The sequence below is a fragment of the Carcharodon carcharias genome, chromosome 28 (assembly GCF_017639515.1).
Source record: "Carcharodon carcharias isolate sCarCar2 chromosome 28, sCarCar2.pri, whole genome shotgun sequence".
Classification (NCBI taxonomy): Eukaryota; Metazoa; Chordata; class Chondrichthyes; order Lamniformes; family Lamnidae; genus Carcharodon; species Carcharodon carcharias.
The window spans coordinates 38,163,064-38,181,069 of record NC_054494.1 but is presented as its reverse complement, the minus strand read 5'-3'; the positions used below and the strand labels follow the sequence as shown (position 1 = coordinate 38,181,069).

The 18,006-nt window shown below is 46.7% G+C and overlaps 1 protein-coding gene and 1 pseudogene across 4 annotated transcripts in view; both read right to left on the bottom strand.

Annotated features, from left to right (window-relative positions):
* Positions 1-18,006, bottom strand: part of zswim8 (zinc finger, SWIM-type containing 8) — a 194,740-nt gene that overhangs the window by 142,150 nt on the left and 34,584 nt on the right. For all 4 annotated transcript variants that reach the window (XM_041176604.1, XM_041176603.1, XM_041176602.1 and 1 more), the window contains one exon: positions 6,320-6,473. In XM_041176604.1, coding sequence (XP_041032538.1) covers positions 6,320-6,473 — 154 coding nt within the window. The remainder of the gene's footprint in view (positions 1-6,319; positions 6,474-18,006) is intronic.
* On the bottom strand, positions 7,550-7,704 carry LOC121270957 (annotated as a pseudogene).

Sequence of the window (18,006 nt, the reverse complement as noted above, 5' to 3'; positions counted from 1 at the left end):
CCATAGGTCTCCTCAGTATGCGCTTCTGATACCTGGATCGTTCAGAGGGAGCTCTCCAATACCCCCCAGAGCGGGTGTCACTGATAGTGGTTGTATTGCATCTGGCACTGGCAAAGGGGGACCCACTGGAGCAAGAGGATCTTGACGCAGCTCCACAGGCCACAGATGATGAGTCCAGTGGTGAGTCCAAAGATAAGCACGGTGAGGAGAATGCTGAGGGCATGGAGCCAGACCTCGGTAACCCCCAGGGAGGCAGGGACACCTTAATCCAACGCTCCTTCAGCTGGGCTACCAAAGATCAGCTTCAACCACATGCCAGGGCTGCCTCCTCCAGCCCGGGTGTCTGAAAGGACCTTTCATTTGACCCCAAAGTCCACTCAATGCCTGTGTAATAAAGTTCAGAGCCACTCACGTCCAGCATTACATACTGGCGTACCCTGCACCACATTAAATCAAAAAGGAGAAACATACTGAGACCATTACGACAAAAACAAAATTTACATAATTTCCACAATCAAAAAAAATAACATGACCATCTCTGGTATTCATTTTCACACCAGTAAACATAAACATTACAGACCAGGAGATCACCCATGACCCAGTGCCTCTTGTGCTCAATGGTGCCTTAAACATTAAACTTACATTTGCCAGTGTTCAGTCCCACGTCCCCCACCCCCAGCATGCTGGCAGCAGCATTGGAGACAGCTGCTTACCCGGCTGTCCTGTTGGCCTTCACGTCCTTGACGGTTGTCATCTGGCCAGTGGAGCCTGTGCTGGCCCCGGCCGGGAGGGAATGGCCAGTTCCACGCCTAGCATCTCCCCAGTCATTGCAGCCTCATCAAATGCCACGGTCACTGGCAGAGGGGTGGAGGGGCAGAGGAGCTGTTGCCAGCATCCAGAGCGCCCTAAGAGGAGCCCACAGAGATGACAAGCAGGTCGTGCGCCAATGTAAGGTCGCTCCAGACCTCCTTGTTAGTCATTGATGGACGGGCACATGGCCGGAATACTGGGTGCCTCACTCGCCTCGAGGTCATTGCCTATGTGAGGGTTTGCAAGTCCAAGCTCAATCCCAGGAACCCCTGATTCTGTTCCTGGAGCTCCCTCTCCATGAAAGTCGCCACTATCTCAATGGAGGAGGCAGTGCGCTCGGCCATGAGGATTAACGCAGTGCTGATGCTCCGCATGGACTCCTCCATAACAGAGACCATGGCACGCAGACCCTCATGTATCTCCGCCAGATCCTTCCACACATCCCACTGGATGTCCAGCATCTGCCACTTAACAGACGACTCCAGAGGCTCCTCACCTGCCTTCGACTCAGCCTCATTCCGGTCTCCAGCAGTCCTCCGACTGCCGGTGCCCTGGGCGCTCTCTACCTCTGCCTGCACCTCAAGCAAGTGTGATGTGCCCTCACCGCTATGCTCCGACATTCCAGCCAAGGGTCCAATGCCTACCGAGGTGCTGGTATCGGTGCTGGTGCCTGGTTCAGAGAGCGGGTGTGGTGTAGGGGTAACTGAAGCCTGGAGGGCCTCTGGTGTCAGGGTCCTGCGATTGGGTGCGAGCGAATCTAAGGGAGAACAAGAACATGTCATTAGTTAAAGTCATCACACTGTCACTGTGCATGCCAGGCACTCTGGTGAGACAATGGAGATCTGCATCATGGTGCCATCTTCTTTCAATGATCAGTGGGGAATCCAGTTTTCAGGCTCCCAACAATGAAGAGACTGCACAAGAAGGTTTGCAACATCTGAAACTCTCACCTCTGTGCACTGCACTCTGACCTTTGTCTGACACCCCAGCCTCTCTGCGGCCGGCTGACCGAGGTGCTTGGCGCCTCTCCAGCTCAAGGGCGTCTTGCTCATATCTGGCTAGGATTAGGAGGTTAGCGGGGCCTCCGCCAGTCCGCGACCTTTCAATGTTGTTATGGGGCCATCTTCTCCTGACAGGACAGAGGAGCATTGATGAGTCCACTGTCTACCTGCAGCGCCATTGCAGTCTGGCCAACCCCACCTGAGGAGCACTTTTCAAGGCACATCCAAGTCATGGGCCTTGAGCCACAAGGTGCTCAGTCCAAGCAGCCAGGGCTCACCCCCTCGGCCAGTTCCAGCATCGTTGACAGTTGGCTCTCAGACTCTAACATCCCTGATCTCCACAGGGGGATGGCCAGACCCTAACACTTCAACACACTGATCCATGCCAACACGTACTCATCCTTCCTGAGAGCAGCAGGTTGTTGAACCTTGTGCGGCACTGCACCCATGTGCACCACACAACATTGTGGCTGCTAACCTGAGCTGCCACCTCCTCCCAAGCTCTTTTTGTCAGGTGCTGTGGCCTCCTCCTCCTCCCATCTCTAGGGGTGACCTGCTCCAACAGCACCGCGAGGCACTCATCTGAAAGCCAAGTGGAGGGGGTTGGGGGGTGGGGGGGGTGGTGGGGGGACGATCCTCCCGCCTGGTTACACCTTCCGTGTCTGAGGCCATAGCTTTACTCTGCACAACGCTCAAGAAATATCCTTTTTCCTTCTCTGGCAGCCTTCAAGGAGCTGCGTGCGCCACTTTTAAACAACTCGCCGTGTCACCATTGGACCCAGCACCTGTCAGGCGTCCGCCCAGCCCTTCCTGACCTTAACAGGCCCATGACTGTGATGGCTGGCCAATCGCGGGCAGGGGCCTTTGTCTTGACCAGTCCTGGGCTCGCCAATCACTCACTCCAGGTAAAATTCAGGCCATAATCTTCAAATATATTAAATGAATTATAAATTATACATTTCAGAACCCAGTGCAGATTCTCTCTTCAATCGTGATGTTCAACAAATCAGATGCATTTCCTTATTCCAAGGGACTAATCGGATCTTAGAATCAGCTTCGTAGTGTTGTTTCCAATTAGTAACAAGAGACAACCATTCTATTGGAAACAGTCTCTAGCGTACAGTCTCTGTGACATCCCAAAAAAAACACAGATGGTTGAAGCAAAAAGAAAAATAGGCAAATTTACCCGGGATGGAAGGATAATGGAAAGGAATGTCCCGGCAATGCACGCTTGGCATCTTCCCCACCCCCTGGCAAAATCCTAGCCAAAGTGAAGAAGAAATGGACAGCGAACAAAGTCAGGGTCCGCCCATATATGTCAGCTGTGCAGCGATACGATGAATGGCACCGGGACCATCCCCAGTCATTGCTCAGCCCGACAACAAGGTTTTCCCCTCATCCTTATAAAACCAGCCTTAACAATCAGCCCATCACCCACAAATCTGCAGCACCTGGCATCACGCTCCCAGGACTCCTGTTGCCCAACTCAACCCAACCCAACCCAACTTGCCGTGTGTTGACCAGCAGCAGCTTGAATCCTACCTCAGCCTGTGACAACTTTAGCCTTTTAGGTTATTTTTGGTACCTGTTCACTAGCTTCTATTTACATGGCAACTGTTGGCAGGAAGCAGGTCACACACACCTGGTCTGGGTGACATGAGTTTTTCTGCTTTTACCCACAGTTCTCATGGGCACCAGTGACACCCACCACCATCACCCCCCCACCCCCCACCCCACCCCCCACCAACCCCCCCACCCCCAACCAATGCCCCCACCCCCCCACCCCACCCCCCACCAACCCCCCCCCAACCCCCCCACCCCACCCCAACCCCCCCCCCACCCCCCCCCACCACCACCCCCAACCCCCCCCCCCACCCCCCCCACCACCACCCCCAACCCCCCCCCCCACCACCACCCCCAACCCCCCCCACCACCCCCCCCACCACCACCCCCCAACCCCCCCCACCACCCCCCCCCACCACCACCCCCAACCCCCCCCCCCACCCCCCCCACCACCACCCCCAACCAACCCCCCCCACAAAACCCCCCCCACCCCCACCCCCCCCGAAACACCACCACCCCCCCCACCACCACCACCACCACCCAAGCTCAATCCCACCCTCAGTTGATACTGATTCAGCCACACAAGTTAAACAGGGGGGAGATGGTGGCATAATGGTATTGTCACTGGACTAGTAATTCAGAGGCCCAGGCCTTTGCTCTGGGTTCAAATCCCACCATGGCAGCTGGTGGAATTTAAACTCAATTGCAAATCTGGAATATAAATCTAGTCTCAGTCATGGTGACCACGAAACTATCAATTGTCGTAAAGACCCAGCTGGCTCATTGATATCCTTTAGGGAAGGAAATCTGCCATCCTTACGCAGTCTGGCCTACATGTGACTCCAGACCCACAGCAATGTGGTTGACTCTTAACTGCCTCTGAACCTTCAATCAAGGGCAATTAGGGATGGGCAACAAATGCTGGCTTTGTCAGCGACTCCCACATCCCATGAAAGAATAGAGGAAAAAAACACTGGATAGAAATTTGCAATTGTAAGTTCTTTAAGATTATAAAAGAGCCTTGACAACGTGAAAGTAGCTTTTCTAACTTGACCAAAGCATAAACAGAAGGTAGGCACTAATACATCCAACAGGATATTCCGGAGAAATATCTTTACCTAATGCGTGGGTTAGAATGTAGATCTTGCTACTGCACGGAGTAGCTGATTCTATAAGCATAGCATCAGAGAATGGTTACGGGACAGGAGTCCAGTCAGCCCATCATGTCCATACTAGCTCTCTGCAAGAGCAACTCCCTTGCTCTTTCACTGTGGACCTGCAAATTCTCTCTCTTCAGCTTATCCCCAATTCCCCTTTGAAAGCCATGGGGAAATCTGACCCCACCACACTCTCAGTGCATTCCAGACCCAAACCATAAAAAAAGTTGTTTTTAATCATCCACCTTAAATCAGTGTCCTCTAGTTCTCAACCCTGCCGCCAATGGGAACAGTTTCTCCCTACCTACTCTGTCCCTACCCCTCATGATTTTGGACACCTCTATCAAAACTCCTCTCAGCCTTCTCTTTGGAGAACAAGCCCACCTTCTCCAATCTATCCACCTAACTGAAGGTCCTCATACCAGGAGCAGTAGTACACCATACAGCCCAACGACTCTGCCCCGCCATTCCAAATGATCATGGCTGATCCTGAGCTTGAACTCCACTATCCTGCGCGTTCCCCATATCCCTCGATTCCCTGAGACACCAAAAATCTGTCAATCCCAGCCTTCAACGTGCTCAACGATGGAGCATCCACAACCCTTTAGGACAGAGAGTTCCAAAGATTCACAACCCTGGCAGTATTTTTGTAAATCTTTTCTCCACCCTCTCTAAAGCTTCCACATCTTTCCTAAAATGTGGTGCCCAGAATTGGACACAATATTCCAAAGTTTTACAAAGGTTCATCATAAGTTCCTTCCTTTTGAACTCCATGTCGCAATTTATAAAGCCCAGGATTCCGTACGCTTTTATAGCCACTTTCTCAACCTGCCCTGCCACCTTCAATGATTGTGCACATATACCCCCAGGTCCCTCTGCTCCTACTTCCCCTTTAGAGGTGAATCCTTTACTTTATGTTGCCTTTCTTCATCCTTCCTATCAAAATGAATCACTTCACACTTCTCTGCATTAAATTTCATCTGCCAATTGTCCACCCATTCCACATGCCTGTCTATGTCCTCTTGAAGCCTAGCGCTAACTTCCTCACAGTTAACAGTTGTTAAGCAGAAGCTAGATACACACACGAGGGAGAAGGGAGCAGGAAGTTATGCTGATACGTTGAGATGAAGAGGCTGTGGATAAGGCTTGGGAGGAGTATAAACACCAGCATAGACCAGTTGGGCCAAATGGCCTGTTTCTGTGTTGTTCATTCTAAATAAAAAATCTGGGTTGATTCTCTTTCCTCCACAACCAGCCTAGAGGAACTGAGCTCAAATGGAGCATCTCAGATGCCTCCTCAGTTGAGGACAGATAATAGGCTGTTTCCTGCTTTGTAATCCAGCTTTAAATAGGGTGTGCCCATTAAACAGGGATCAACATTGCAAAGCTGCTGACGGATTGTTCTACAACAAAAGACATAAGGTCACTCCTGTAATGTAGGCAACACATTACTGCTGTTACCAGACGGCAATGATTGGTCTGTCATTCGTCAGCCTCCAGTTACATGCCTGCTCCCCACAGACCCAATCAAGACCTGAAAAGATCCTGTAACTGTTTACATACAGCAATAACTTGCATTTCTATAGCCTCAAGTTGCTTCACAAGAATCGTTAACAAAATTCATCAACAAGTCACGTAAGAAAATTTTAAAACAGATGACCAAAAGCTTGGTCAAAGAAGTAGCTTTAAGCGTAAGTATGGAAAACTGTCCAACGTACATTCATGCCTCAATTCATCGCCATCCAAAAACACTGAACTGGCTGTGCAGGGAGTGTGCTGCATTATTACCTGATGTCTTCCTCGTTTTCTGGGAAACTCCAGAAGGCGATGCGAAGCTGCAGTTGTTCAGGTACTGGTGGATAAACCTTTTCAACTACTTCAAAGGGAATGTGAAGGGCTACTTGCTTGGCTGACAGTTCTACCAAAGGGGTAACTTGGCCATCTGCAAAGAGAGAGAGAGATTATAATTAGGGCAACAACAACAACTTGCATTCACATAGCCGTAACGAAAACGGCCCAGGGCACTTCACAGGAGCGCCAAACAAAACTTGAAACCCAGCCACGTAAGGGAGTTGTTGGACCAGGTGACCAACAGTTTGGTCAAAGGCGGCAATTTTCAGGACTGTCTTCAAGGAGGAGGGGATGGTATAGAGGAGAAGGGGATGGTATAGAGGAGGAGGGGATGGTATAGAGGAGGAGGGGATGGTATAGAGGAGGAGGGGTTTAGGAAGGGAATCCCAGAGCTGAGAGGCTTGATGGATGAGGGTACGACAATGGTGGAGTAATTAAAATCGGGGATGCACAAGAGGCCAGAATAAAATCTGGTTTCTTTCAGGACTTCTTCAGTCTCCCATTTCAAATGTTGCATTACTTTTGATTTAGGTCAAACTCACAGAACATTAAGTGCCTATCATTACTATGACTCCAGAGTTCTGGAATACACACTTGTAACACATACTGATAAGTAACCCATTAATTTCAATTCTCGCCTTTGGAAACGCTGATCTGTTACTTGTTAACCTCAACATGTTGGTGTAACACAGTCCAGGGAGTGGAACAGTCAGTAATAAACCCTCCTAAACAGCCCTATTACAGCAAATGCATTGAGGTGGATGACCATGTATGTTTACATGGCATTAAGCTTACAGAGCACAGTGAAATCATATTTACATGCACAAATTAAAAGTCAACAAGGCAATCTATACACAGGAAAGACTGATTTGCAAATGACCAGCCTATGACTCTTCCTCAGGACTGAGAGTCTGTACATTACAGAGCCCTGACCACGTAGAAAAGACATAAAGACAAGGAACATAAGCCTTTAGCTCTATGAGACTGTTCCATTAGATCATGCCTGATCTCTACCTCAAATCCATGTATCCACCAGCATCGGTCCCAACTTAATTAACAGTTACCATTCATTACTTTTGAGTTGACAGAATGTTTTAAAGGTCTCAAACATTATTCACAAGTCCCTCTGCTGCAGTGACTGAGGTTCTATTGTTAACTTGTATTCGGGGGAGAGTGTGAACCCAGTCTCCACTCCCACAAATTTTGCAGTCAAGTATCCCTCATTTGGGGACAGGCGTCAGCACACCCGAAGTGCAATGGACTAGCCTCGTCCTGGGAGAACAACCTTCATGATCATGGTCTGTCCCCTGCCAGGTAAGTGTCCTGGCCGAGGTTCTAGTCGCACAAACAATCCAACCAGCCCCAAACTGTGCACGTGGATGGGTGGGCTATGGGTGAGGTGCAGTGTGCGCTTAGTGACCAATGTTAGTGATTGTTGGTAAAAGCTTCTATTTGGAAATCAGTGTATTGCTCTAGGCATCGCCTTCTAGTGAACAGTCCAACTGGAGCTCACCCAGCCACAAACAGCTGCATCAGAATCGATTTCAAAACATTTGGCACAGTGGGTTTTACTCCAAAGAAACATTTCCCAGGGAACTGCTCAGTCCTCAAAGAGCTTCACTTCTCCAAATACATCCATCAATGTATCCTAGTCGGTACTGAAGTCTGAGCTGGAGACAGTGATTAGTGCATTAGAAGCAATTCAGAGAAGGTTCGCTCGACTCATTCCTTGGATGAGGAGCTTATCTCATGAGGAAAGGTTGAATAGGCTGGGCCTATACCCATTGGAGTTTAGAAGAATGAGAGGTGATCTTATTGAAAAATATAAGATCTTGAGGGGACTTGATAGCATAGATACAGGAGGATGTTTCCACTTGTGGGATAGACTAGAACCAGGGGCCACAGTTTAAGAATAGGAGGGTCAACCGTTTGAAATGGGGATGAGGAGAAATTGTTTCTCTTAGAGGGTCGTTAGTCTCTGGAATTCTCTTCCCCAGAGAGCAGTGGAGGCTAGGGTCACTGAATATATTGAAGGCTGAGCTAGCCAGATTTTTGAGGGTTATGGGGGACAGACGGCAAAGTTGGGACAACACCCAGATCAGCCATGATCTTATGAAATGACGGGGCACCCAACTGCTTTGCAACTTTTTTTTCAAATCTGTGTATGATCACTTTTGGTGTGAAGAACAATGCCCTGATATCACTCCTAATTTGATGTTTTATTAATTCCGATTGTGTTTTTTTGTCCTACGCTCAACAATTTAATATTTCAGGTTTACCTTTACCAAACTGTTTAGTATTTACATATCAGACTGTTTACCAGATTGTTTAGTATTTACATATCTCCCTAAGATCTCAATGTCTTATTTTAATGCCAGGTTTTTCTTCATAATCTAATCCTCACCATCAAGGATCTGCCTCATGGCGTTCATCTGTATTGCCTCCAGCTCCTCAATGTCTCCCTTGTGTCTGGGTTATATCAGAACAGTAGAAGGCCATTCAGCCCATCAAGCCTGTTCTGCCATTCAATTAGGTCAAAGCTGATTGGTATGCAGCCAATCCAAAACCCCGTCTGCCCTCTCAATAGATCCCATTACACTTTTCAAACTCGAAGAGGGGAGTTCACCCTGGTGTCCTGGCCAATATTTATCCCTCAACCACCAGAAACACATTAACTAACTGTATCATCACAGGTTGCGAGACCTAGCTGTGTGAAAACCAGCTGTAGCAATTAGTCTATATAACAATAAACTAAAACTATAAAAAAAATTTAATTGGTTGCGACGCACTTTAGAACACCCTGTGTAGCATTGCAAATTCATCCTTCGAAGAGTCATAGAAAACAAATTTAATAACTACTAGATTTGAAACTAGACAAGATCCAGAATATCAAGTCACTAATATTTTGTTTAATAACTTAACTGAATATTGTAATTTAATTGAACATAACTTCAGCAAAGGTTTTTGTTACATAAAAATTAGAATACATTCCCTGTTGGAGATAATCAAGTATTAGGAGTTGGATTTCCGCTGAAAAGAGAGCAGAAAAAGCTGGCTTCCTCTCCAACTTTACACTGACCACATACTCCTCCTGCAACAGTTCCTACGCTGAAATGCTCAAAGCTATAAACTCAACAATAAAGCCATAAGCTTTTGTGTTACGATGCTTGCACTGCTCTGGCTTTCACACAGAATGGCAGTTGCAACATTTATGCCAATGTCATGAAGCTATTAATGTATATAGAATCACTCAAAATCATAGAATCACAGTGTAGAAGAGGCCCTTTGGCCCATCGAGTCTGCACCGACATGTGAGAAACACCTGACCTACCTCCCTAATCCCATTTACCAGCACTTGGCCCATAGCCTTGAATGTTATGATGTGCCAAGTGCTCATCCAGGTACTTTTTAAAGGATGTGAGGCAACCCGCCTCCACCAACCTCCCAGGCAGCGCATTCCAGACCGTCACCACCCTCTGGGTAAAAATGTTTTTCCTCGCATACCCCCTAAACCTCCTGCCCCTCACCTTGAACTTATGCCCCCTTGTGACTGACCCTTCAACTAAGGGGAACAGCTGCTCCCTATCTACCCTCTCCATGCCCCTCAATCTTGTACACCTCGATCAGGTCACCCCTCAGTCTTCTCTGCTCCAACAAAAACAACCCAAGTCTATCCAACCTCTCTTCATAATTTAAATGTTTCATCCCAGGCAACATCCTGGTGAATCTCCTCTGCACCCCCTCCAGTGCAATCACATCCTTCCTATCATGTGGCAACCAGAACTGCACACAGTACTCTAGCTGTGGCCTCACCAAGGTGCTATACAAATCCAACATAACCTCACTACTTTTGTAATCTATGCCTCGATTGATAAAGGCAAGTGTCCCATATGCCTTTTTCACCACCCCACTAACATGCCCCTCTGCCTCCAGAGATCTATGGACACACACGCCAAGGTCCCTTTGTTCCTCAGAACTTCCTAGTGTCATGCCGTTCATTCAATACTTCCTTGTCAAATTACTCCTTCCAAAGTGTATCACCTCACACTTTTTAGGGTTAAATTCCATCTGCCACTTATCTGCCCATTTGACCATCCCGTCTATATCTTCCTGTAGCCCAAGACACTCAACCTCACTGTTAACCACCCGACCAATCTTTGTGTCATCCGCAAACTTACTAATCCTACCCCCCACATAGTCATCTATGTCATTTATATAAATGACAAATAATAGGGGACCCAGCACAGATCCCTGTGGTACACCACTGGACACTGGCTTCCATTCACTAAAGCATCCTTCTGTCATCACCTTCTGTCTCCTACAACTAAGCCAATTTTGAATCCACCTCATCAAATTACCCTGTATCCCACGTGCATTTGCTTTCTTTATAAGTCTCCCATGTGGGACCTTGTCAAAGGCTTTGCTGAAATCCATATAAACTAACATAATAATATTATAATATAATATTATTGGAAAATATTTTGCTTTCAAAATAGAGCTTCAGTCTGTGGGTGTGTCTTAATTGGATTAAAGCCAGCAAGTCTTGGTGCTTTGAGATGTAAGAGAGGTAGAGTGCATTTGCATTTTTTGAATGCAACTTTCAGGAAGTGGGGTTAAATCTGGCACCTAGTGAGCAGAGACCAAGCAATATGTTTATATTGCTAATAAAATTGGTACTATGGTAGGGGTTTTACTATTAGAAGAGGTGGAATTCAAAGAGGCTAGTGATACAATGAGAAAGTACATTCAATGAGCTGCGCAGGGTATAATTTTCGTGTGTGTAGAGCAGAAGCCTACCACTATGTCTGCAAAGGAACCAAAGTGAAAGGAACCTCATTATGAACTTGTAAGGTGAAAATGCTTTGCCTGGTGTCTGGTTAAGTCTATGAGTTGCTGTTACCTTAATGGAGATTAGTTTGGGAATTTGTTAAAAGTTATGACAGTAGTAATTTGTAGCCATGTGTATATATTTAACTTGTGTAAATTAATAAAATGTTTCATTTAGTTTAATATAAAACCTCTCAAGAACTGGTGGTCTGATGCCTGAATTTAGAGTTGCAACTCAAACATACCACTTAAAAAATATAGGTTATGACAGTGGTTTAAAGTTTCCCTCTGGAATTTTTTTTATCAACTCAGTTTTACCAACTATTGGGTCATAATAGCCAGCTCCAGGCAAAGCTTGGAAATTCATTTCAAGTGGATGGAATTCTGCTCCTTTTGGAAATGGCCAGAACAAATAGATTGCATTTTCTCTTTTGAAAATGAAGTGAACAATTGCTAGCACCAATGAATAACACTTGGAAGGGTTAATGGACAGTCATCTGAACTGAACTCCGCAGACCGCATTCTCCTAGTTTCTTGTCGGGCTGGGAGAATTAGTCTGTGACTGAGGACTTGTATCTTGGCTGGATACTGGAGCGAGGGCTGGAGTAGGGAGATACATGATAAAGGCACTGGGTGGACCAATACCACCAAGGAGAACTTCAGTGTGGACTTCTCTGTGGGTAATTCTGTAACATAGGTCACCTCAGTCCCTCCACAATTGGAAGGAGCAGCAAGAGCTGTTCTGACGAGATTTCAGGCTGGCACTTTCTCAACAAGCAGGGGCCATTTTGGGCTCAGCTCTCCCCTCACCCTCTCCAATCCAAATGAATCAGCAATTGATCCCAAAATGACATGAATATCGGCTTTGTGCAGGTTAGCATGGCTGTGACAGGTCAAATACAACTGCAGCAGAAAAAGAAAGTAAACATTTGCACCACAGAAGTGTCAGGCAATGATCATCTCCAACAAGAGAGAATCCAACTATCTCCCCATGACACTCAATGGCATTACCATTGCTGACTCCCCCACTATCAACATCCTGGGGTTTACCATTGACCAGAAACTGAACTGGACCAGCCATATAAATACTGTGGTTACAGGAGTAGGTCAGAGGTTAGGAATCCTGTGGCGAGTAACTCACTTCCTGACTCCCCAAAGCTTGTCCACCATGTACAAGGTACAAGTCAGGACTGTGATGGAATACCCTCCACTTGCCTGGATGGGTGCAGCTCCAGTAAAATTCAAGAAGCTTGACACCATCCAAGGCAAAGCAGCCCACTTGATTGGCACCACATCAACAAACATTCACCCCCTCCACCACTAACGCACAGTGGCAGCAGTGTGCACCACCTACAAGATGCACCTTCCAAACCCGCGACCTCTACCATCTAGAAGGACAAGGGCAGCAGATAGACGGGAACAACACCGCCTGCAAGTTCCCCTCCAAGCCATTCACCACCTTGACTTGGGACTCGTTTCTTCACTGTCACTGGGTCAAAATCCTGGAATTCACTCCCTAACAGCACTGTGGGTGCACCTACACCACAGGGACTGCAGCGGTTCAAGAAGGCAGCTCACCACCACCTTCTCAAAGGCAATTAGGGATGGGCAATAAATGCTGGCCTAGCCAGCGACACTCACATCACGTGAATGAATGATAAAATACACCTCTTCCACCGTCACAAACCTGTCTTTAGATGGCTTGGAATTTCCTTGTTGTCGTTAAAATCAAGCAAAATCATTCAGGCTTGTGTAAAAGCCAGAGAGAGTGATGCCTGCAGCAAGCAGCCCTGAGTGAAGCTTGCATTTTCTACCTTACTTACTGGACACAGCAGGGAGGCTGTGGCCAGGAGTGTAAAATCGACCAGCCAGCAGGGAGGTTCTGTGCATGAGCGCAAGCGTGGAGCTCATTCCTGGTCAGGAGAGACAGATGGCAGCCAAGTCACAAAAACAAGGTGTTGCCAAACCGGTGAGCCACCGTCAACACCTGAAAATCCAAACGTGGAAAGACATGGTGACATGGTCTAGTGGAAAATTAACTTTTTAATTTCCAATGGGTCTGGATCAGCTGAGAAACTTGCAGGCCATCTCCCTCCTCAAATGCACCATCAAGCAGGTGAGAACCTGGACTAGTGGTGATGTGCCTCAGGTTTTAAAAGTACTATTCAAGAGGTCAATACTTCCTCGCGGTATTTTATGGGCTGGATCCATTTCTTACAATGAAACACAGGAAGAGGGGGAGGCAGTTCAGCTCCTCCAGCCTGTTCTGACATACCATTAGATCATGGTTGATTTATTCACCAGCAGGTAAATCTAGCATGAAGATGGCAGACACTGACAAGTGGGAGACAGTCGCTGATGGCCATGACCTCTGGTTTGGAAGGTCATTGGAAGAGGGGAGCAGAAACGCAAGTTCAGCTGGCCCAGAGGGGGCCTAGAGAAAACAGAGACAGCAGAGCCTGCACTTTCTCAGCCCACTGTCTTCCTTGGCAGTCAATGCATCAGAGGCCACCATGCCAGAGCAGGGGTCCTGAACCACACCAGGCGAGGTTTAACACAGAGCTGATCACCACAGCACAAGCCACCATCTTACGAGGCAGAAGGCTGCTTTGCTGAAAAATCTGGAGAAAAGGAACATCTGAGTAATACACCTTGGTCTGTCTGAACAATTACTCTAAGTACGAATAAAACTGTCCATTATTAGACTACAATTTGCTTGATAATTCAAATATCTAACTTTGCTGTCCTCACTCACCCCAATCTCGTGTAGCCAAGCACCAACTCACAGAAGCATTTTTCCTGACTGCTCAACCCTGATTTACTATATCAGCCAAAAAAAATGCATTTATATAGTGCCTTTCATGACCTTAGGACGTCCCGAAGTCCCTATGCAGCCAATGATTACTTTGGAAGCATAGATATTGATGTAACGTGGAAAACCCAGCAGCCAGTTTGCGCACAGCAACCTCCCACAAGAAGCAATGTGATAATGTTCAGATCAATTTTCTTTTTTGTGATGTTGGTTGAGGGACAAACATTTCCCAGGACACTGGGGATAACTCCCCTGCTCATCTTCAAAATAGTGCCACGAGATCTTTCACATCCATCTGAGAGGGCAGGCGGAGCCTGGGGTTTAACATCTCATCTGAAAGACAGCACCTTCCAGCAGTGCTGCACCCCCTCAGTAATGGCTTGGATTGGTAGCCTAGAGTGCAAACAAGAATGGGCCTTGGATCCACAGCCTACTGCCTTAAGAGACAAGAGCGTTAACCACTGTTTCACGGATGGCACTGCGGTCTGTGTGATGGTGTGACTGCAAAACAATCAAAGGCAGCCAACTTCTGGGGAGAGCAGCAGACAGTACGAGGCACCGATCTTAAAACAGAATTAAAACACGTTACCTGCTATTGAGCAAAACCCACATCCTATCTGAGACAATGTTTTTTTTAAGATTAGATACACAGTCACGCACATACATTACTGAATAAAACACATTGCTTGATATAACAAAGGAGGCATTAATGAGAAGTTCAGAATAGATATTCAAACACATGCAAGCAAAGTATCCAGTTTATCCTTAGCTGTTCTAAAAATAGCCTCATCCATAGTAGGCTAATCACTGCTCAAACTAGTCTCTCCCATTCAGCAAGTGCACACAGGTACAGGAAATACACTGGACATGAATTTTATTTTCCTTAAATGAATTCTCCCACTTTTTAGATCAGTCGTTGTCAAGTTTTTGGTTAAGGAATTCTACGATATATTGCGAAATTCTGTGGAGCCCCAAACCTCTCCCCCTTCTCCCCTCCCATTGTATATATTATAATACAAAAATATATGTGTTAAAAAACAAAAATGAAACCAAAGTAAAACATTATTGAAAGAATGAATGAAAATGCAAACATTTTTTAATGATTATTTTTCTTGAAATGTGAGAACAATGTAGCTTGAAAAATTTGGTACAATTTTCAAAGGCCTGAAAATTGCGCCAATCCCTTTAGGGATAAGACCATAAGACAGAGGAGCAGAAACTAGGCCATTCAGCCCATCAAGTCTGCTCCGCCATTCAATCATGGCTGATAAGTTTCTCAACCCCATTCTCCCGCCTTCTCCCTGTAATCTTTGATCCCCTTACCAATCAAGAACCTATCTATCTCAATCTTAAATACACTCAATGACCTGGCCTCCAAAGCCTTCTGTGGCAATGAATTCCATAGATTCACCACTCTCTGGCTAAAGAAGTTTCTCCTCATCTCTGTTCTAAAAGGTCTTCCCATTACTCTGAGGCTGTGCCCTCAGGTTCTAGTCTCTCCTACTAATGGAAACATCTTCCCCACGTCCACTCTATCCAGGCCTTTCAGTATTCTGTAAGTTTCAATCAGATCCCCCCTCATCATTCTAAACTCCATCGAGTATAGACCCAGAGTCCTCAAACGTTCCTCATATGTTAAGTCTTTCATTCCTGGGATCGTTCTCATGAACTTCCTCTGGACCCTCTCCAGGGCCAGAACATCCTTTCTGAGATATGGGGTCCAAAATTGCTCACAATATTCTAAATGTGGTCTCACCAGAGCCTTATAAAGCCTCAGCAGCACATCCCTGCTTTTATATTCTAGTCCTCTTGAAATAAATGCCAACATTGCATTTGCCTTCCTAACTACCGACTCAACCTGCAAGTTAACCTTAAAAGAATCCTGGACTAGGACTCCCAAATCCCTTTGCACTCCAGATTTCTGAATTCTCTCCCCATTCAGAAAATAGTCTATGCCTCTATTCTTCCTACCAAAGTGCATGACCTCACACTTCTCCACGTTGTATTCCATCTGCCACTTCTTTGCCCATTCTCCTAACCTGTCCAAATCCTTCTGCAGCCTCCCTGCCTCAATACTACCTGTCCCTCCACCTATCTTTGTATCATCTGCTCGAGGATGCTGGGGAACTCTGGTTGAAAAATGCCAATTTGGACCCACTGCAGTACAAAAAACAAAGAAAAGTACAGCACAGGAACAGGCCCTTCGGCCCTCCAAGCCTGCACTGATCATATTGCCCGTCAACTAAAACATTTTGCACTTCTGGGGTCCGTATCCCTCTATTACCAACCTATTCATGTATTTGTCAAGCTGCCTCTTAAACACCACTATCGTACCTGCTTCCACCACCTCCTCTGGCAGCGAATTCCAGACACTCACTACCCTCTGAGTAAAAAACTTGCCCCGCACATCTCCTCTATAGTTTTCTCCTCTCACCTTAAATCTATGTCCCCTAGTAATTGACTCTTCCAAACTGGGAAAAAGCTTCTGACTATCTACTCTGTCCATGCCACTCATAATTTTGTAAACTTCTATCAAGTCGCCCCTCAATCTCCGTCGCTCTAGTGAGAACAATCCGAGTTTCTCCAACCTCTGCTCATAGCTAATAACCTCCAGACCAGGCAGCATCCTGGTAAACCTCCTCTGCACCCTCTCCAATGTCTCCATATCCTTCTGGTAATGTGACCAGAATTGCACGCAATATTCCAAGTGTGGCTTAACCAAGATTCTAAATAGCTGCAGCATGACTTCCCAGCTTTTATACTCAATACCCCTGCCAATGAAAGCAAGCATGTCATATGCCTTCCTGACTACCTTATCCACCTGTGTTGCCACTTTCAGTGACCTGTGGACCTATACACCCAGATCCCTCTGCCCGTCGATGCACTTAAGTGTTCTGCCATTTACTGTATAATTCCTGCCTGTATTAGACCTTCCAAAATGCATTACCTAGCATTTGTCCGGATTAAACTCCATCTGCCATTTCTCCGCCCAAGTCTCCAACCGATCAATATCCCGTTGTATCCTTTGACAATCCTCTTCACTATCTGCAACTCCTCCAACCTTAGTGTCGTCTGCAAACTTACTAATTAGCCCAGTTACATTTTCCTCCAAATCATTTATGTATACCACAAACAGCAAAGTTCCCAGCACTGATCCCTGCAGAACTCCACTAGTCACAGCTCTCCATTCAGAAAAGCACCCTTCCACTGCTACCCTCTGTCTTCTCTGACCAAGCCAATTCTGTATCCATCTTGCCAGCTCAACCCAGATCCTGTGCGACTTTACCTTCTGTACCAGTCTGCCATGAGGGACCTTGTCAAAGGCCTTACTGAAATCCATGTAGATAACATCCACTGCCCTTCCATCATCGATCATCTTTGTCACTTCCTCGAAAAACTCGATCAAGTTAGTGAGACACGATCTCCCCTTCACAAAACCTTGCTGCCTCTCACTAATATGCCCATTTGCTTCCAAATGGTAGTAAATCCTGTCACGAAGAATCTTCTCCAATAGTTTCCCTACCACTGACGTAAGGCTCACTGGCCTGTAATTTCCTGGATTATCCCTGCTACCCTTCTTAAACAATGGAACAACATTGGCCATTCTCCAGTCCTCTGGGACCTCGCCTGTAGCCAGTGAGGATACAAAGATTTCTGTTAAGGCCCCAGCAATCTCCTCCCTTGCCTCCCTCAGTACCTCTGGGGTAGATCCCATCTGGCCCTGGGGACTTATCCACCTTAATATTCTTCAAGACGCCTAACACCTCTTGTTTGATCTCACGTGATCCAGGCTATCTACACACTCTTCCCTAGACAAATCGACCGCTATGGGTAACATGCACAATGCCCCATTTATATCACAGTTGGTTTACGACCATTGCACTGCATAACTGCACATTCTCAGCCGGTTGACTATGAGCTGAATCTTCGGCTCAGCGAGCGGGGGTGGGGCCCGCTCACCAAGGTGTAAAATGACGCGGGGTGA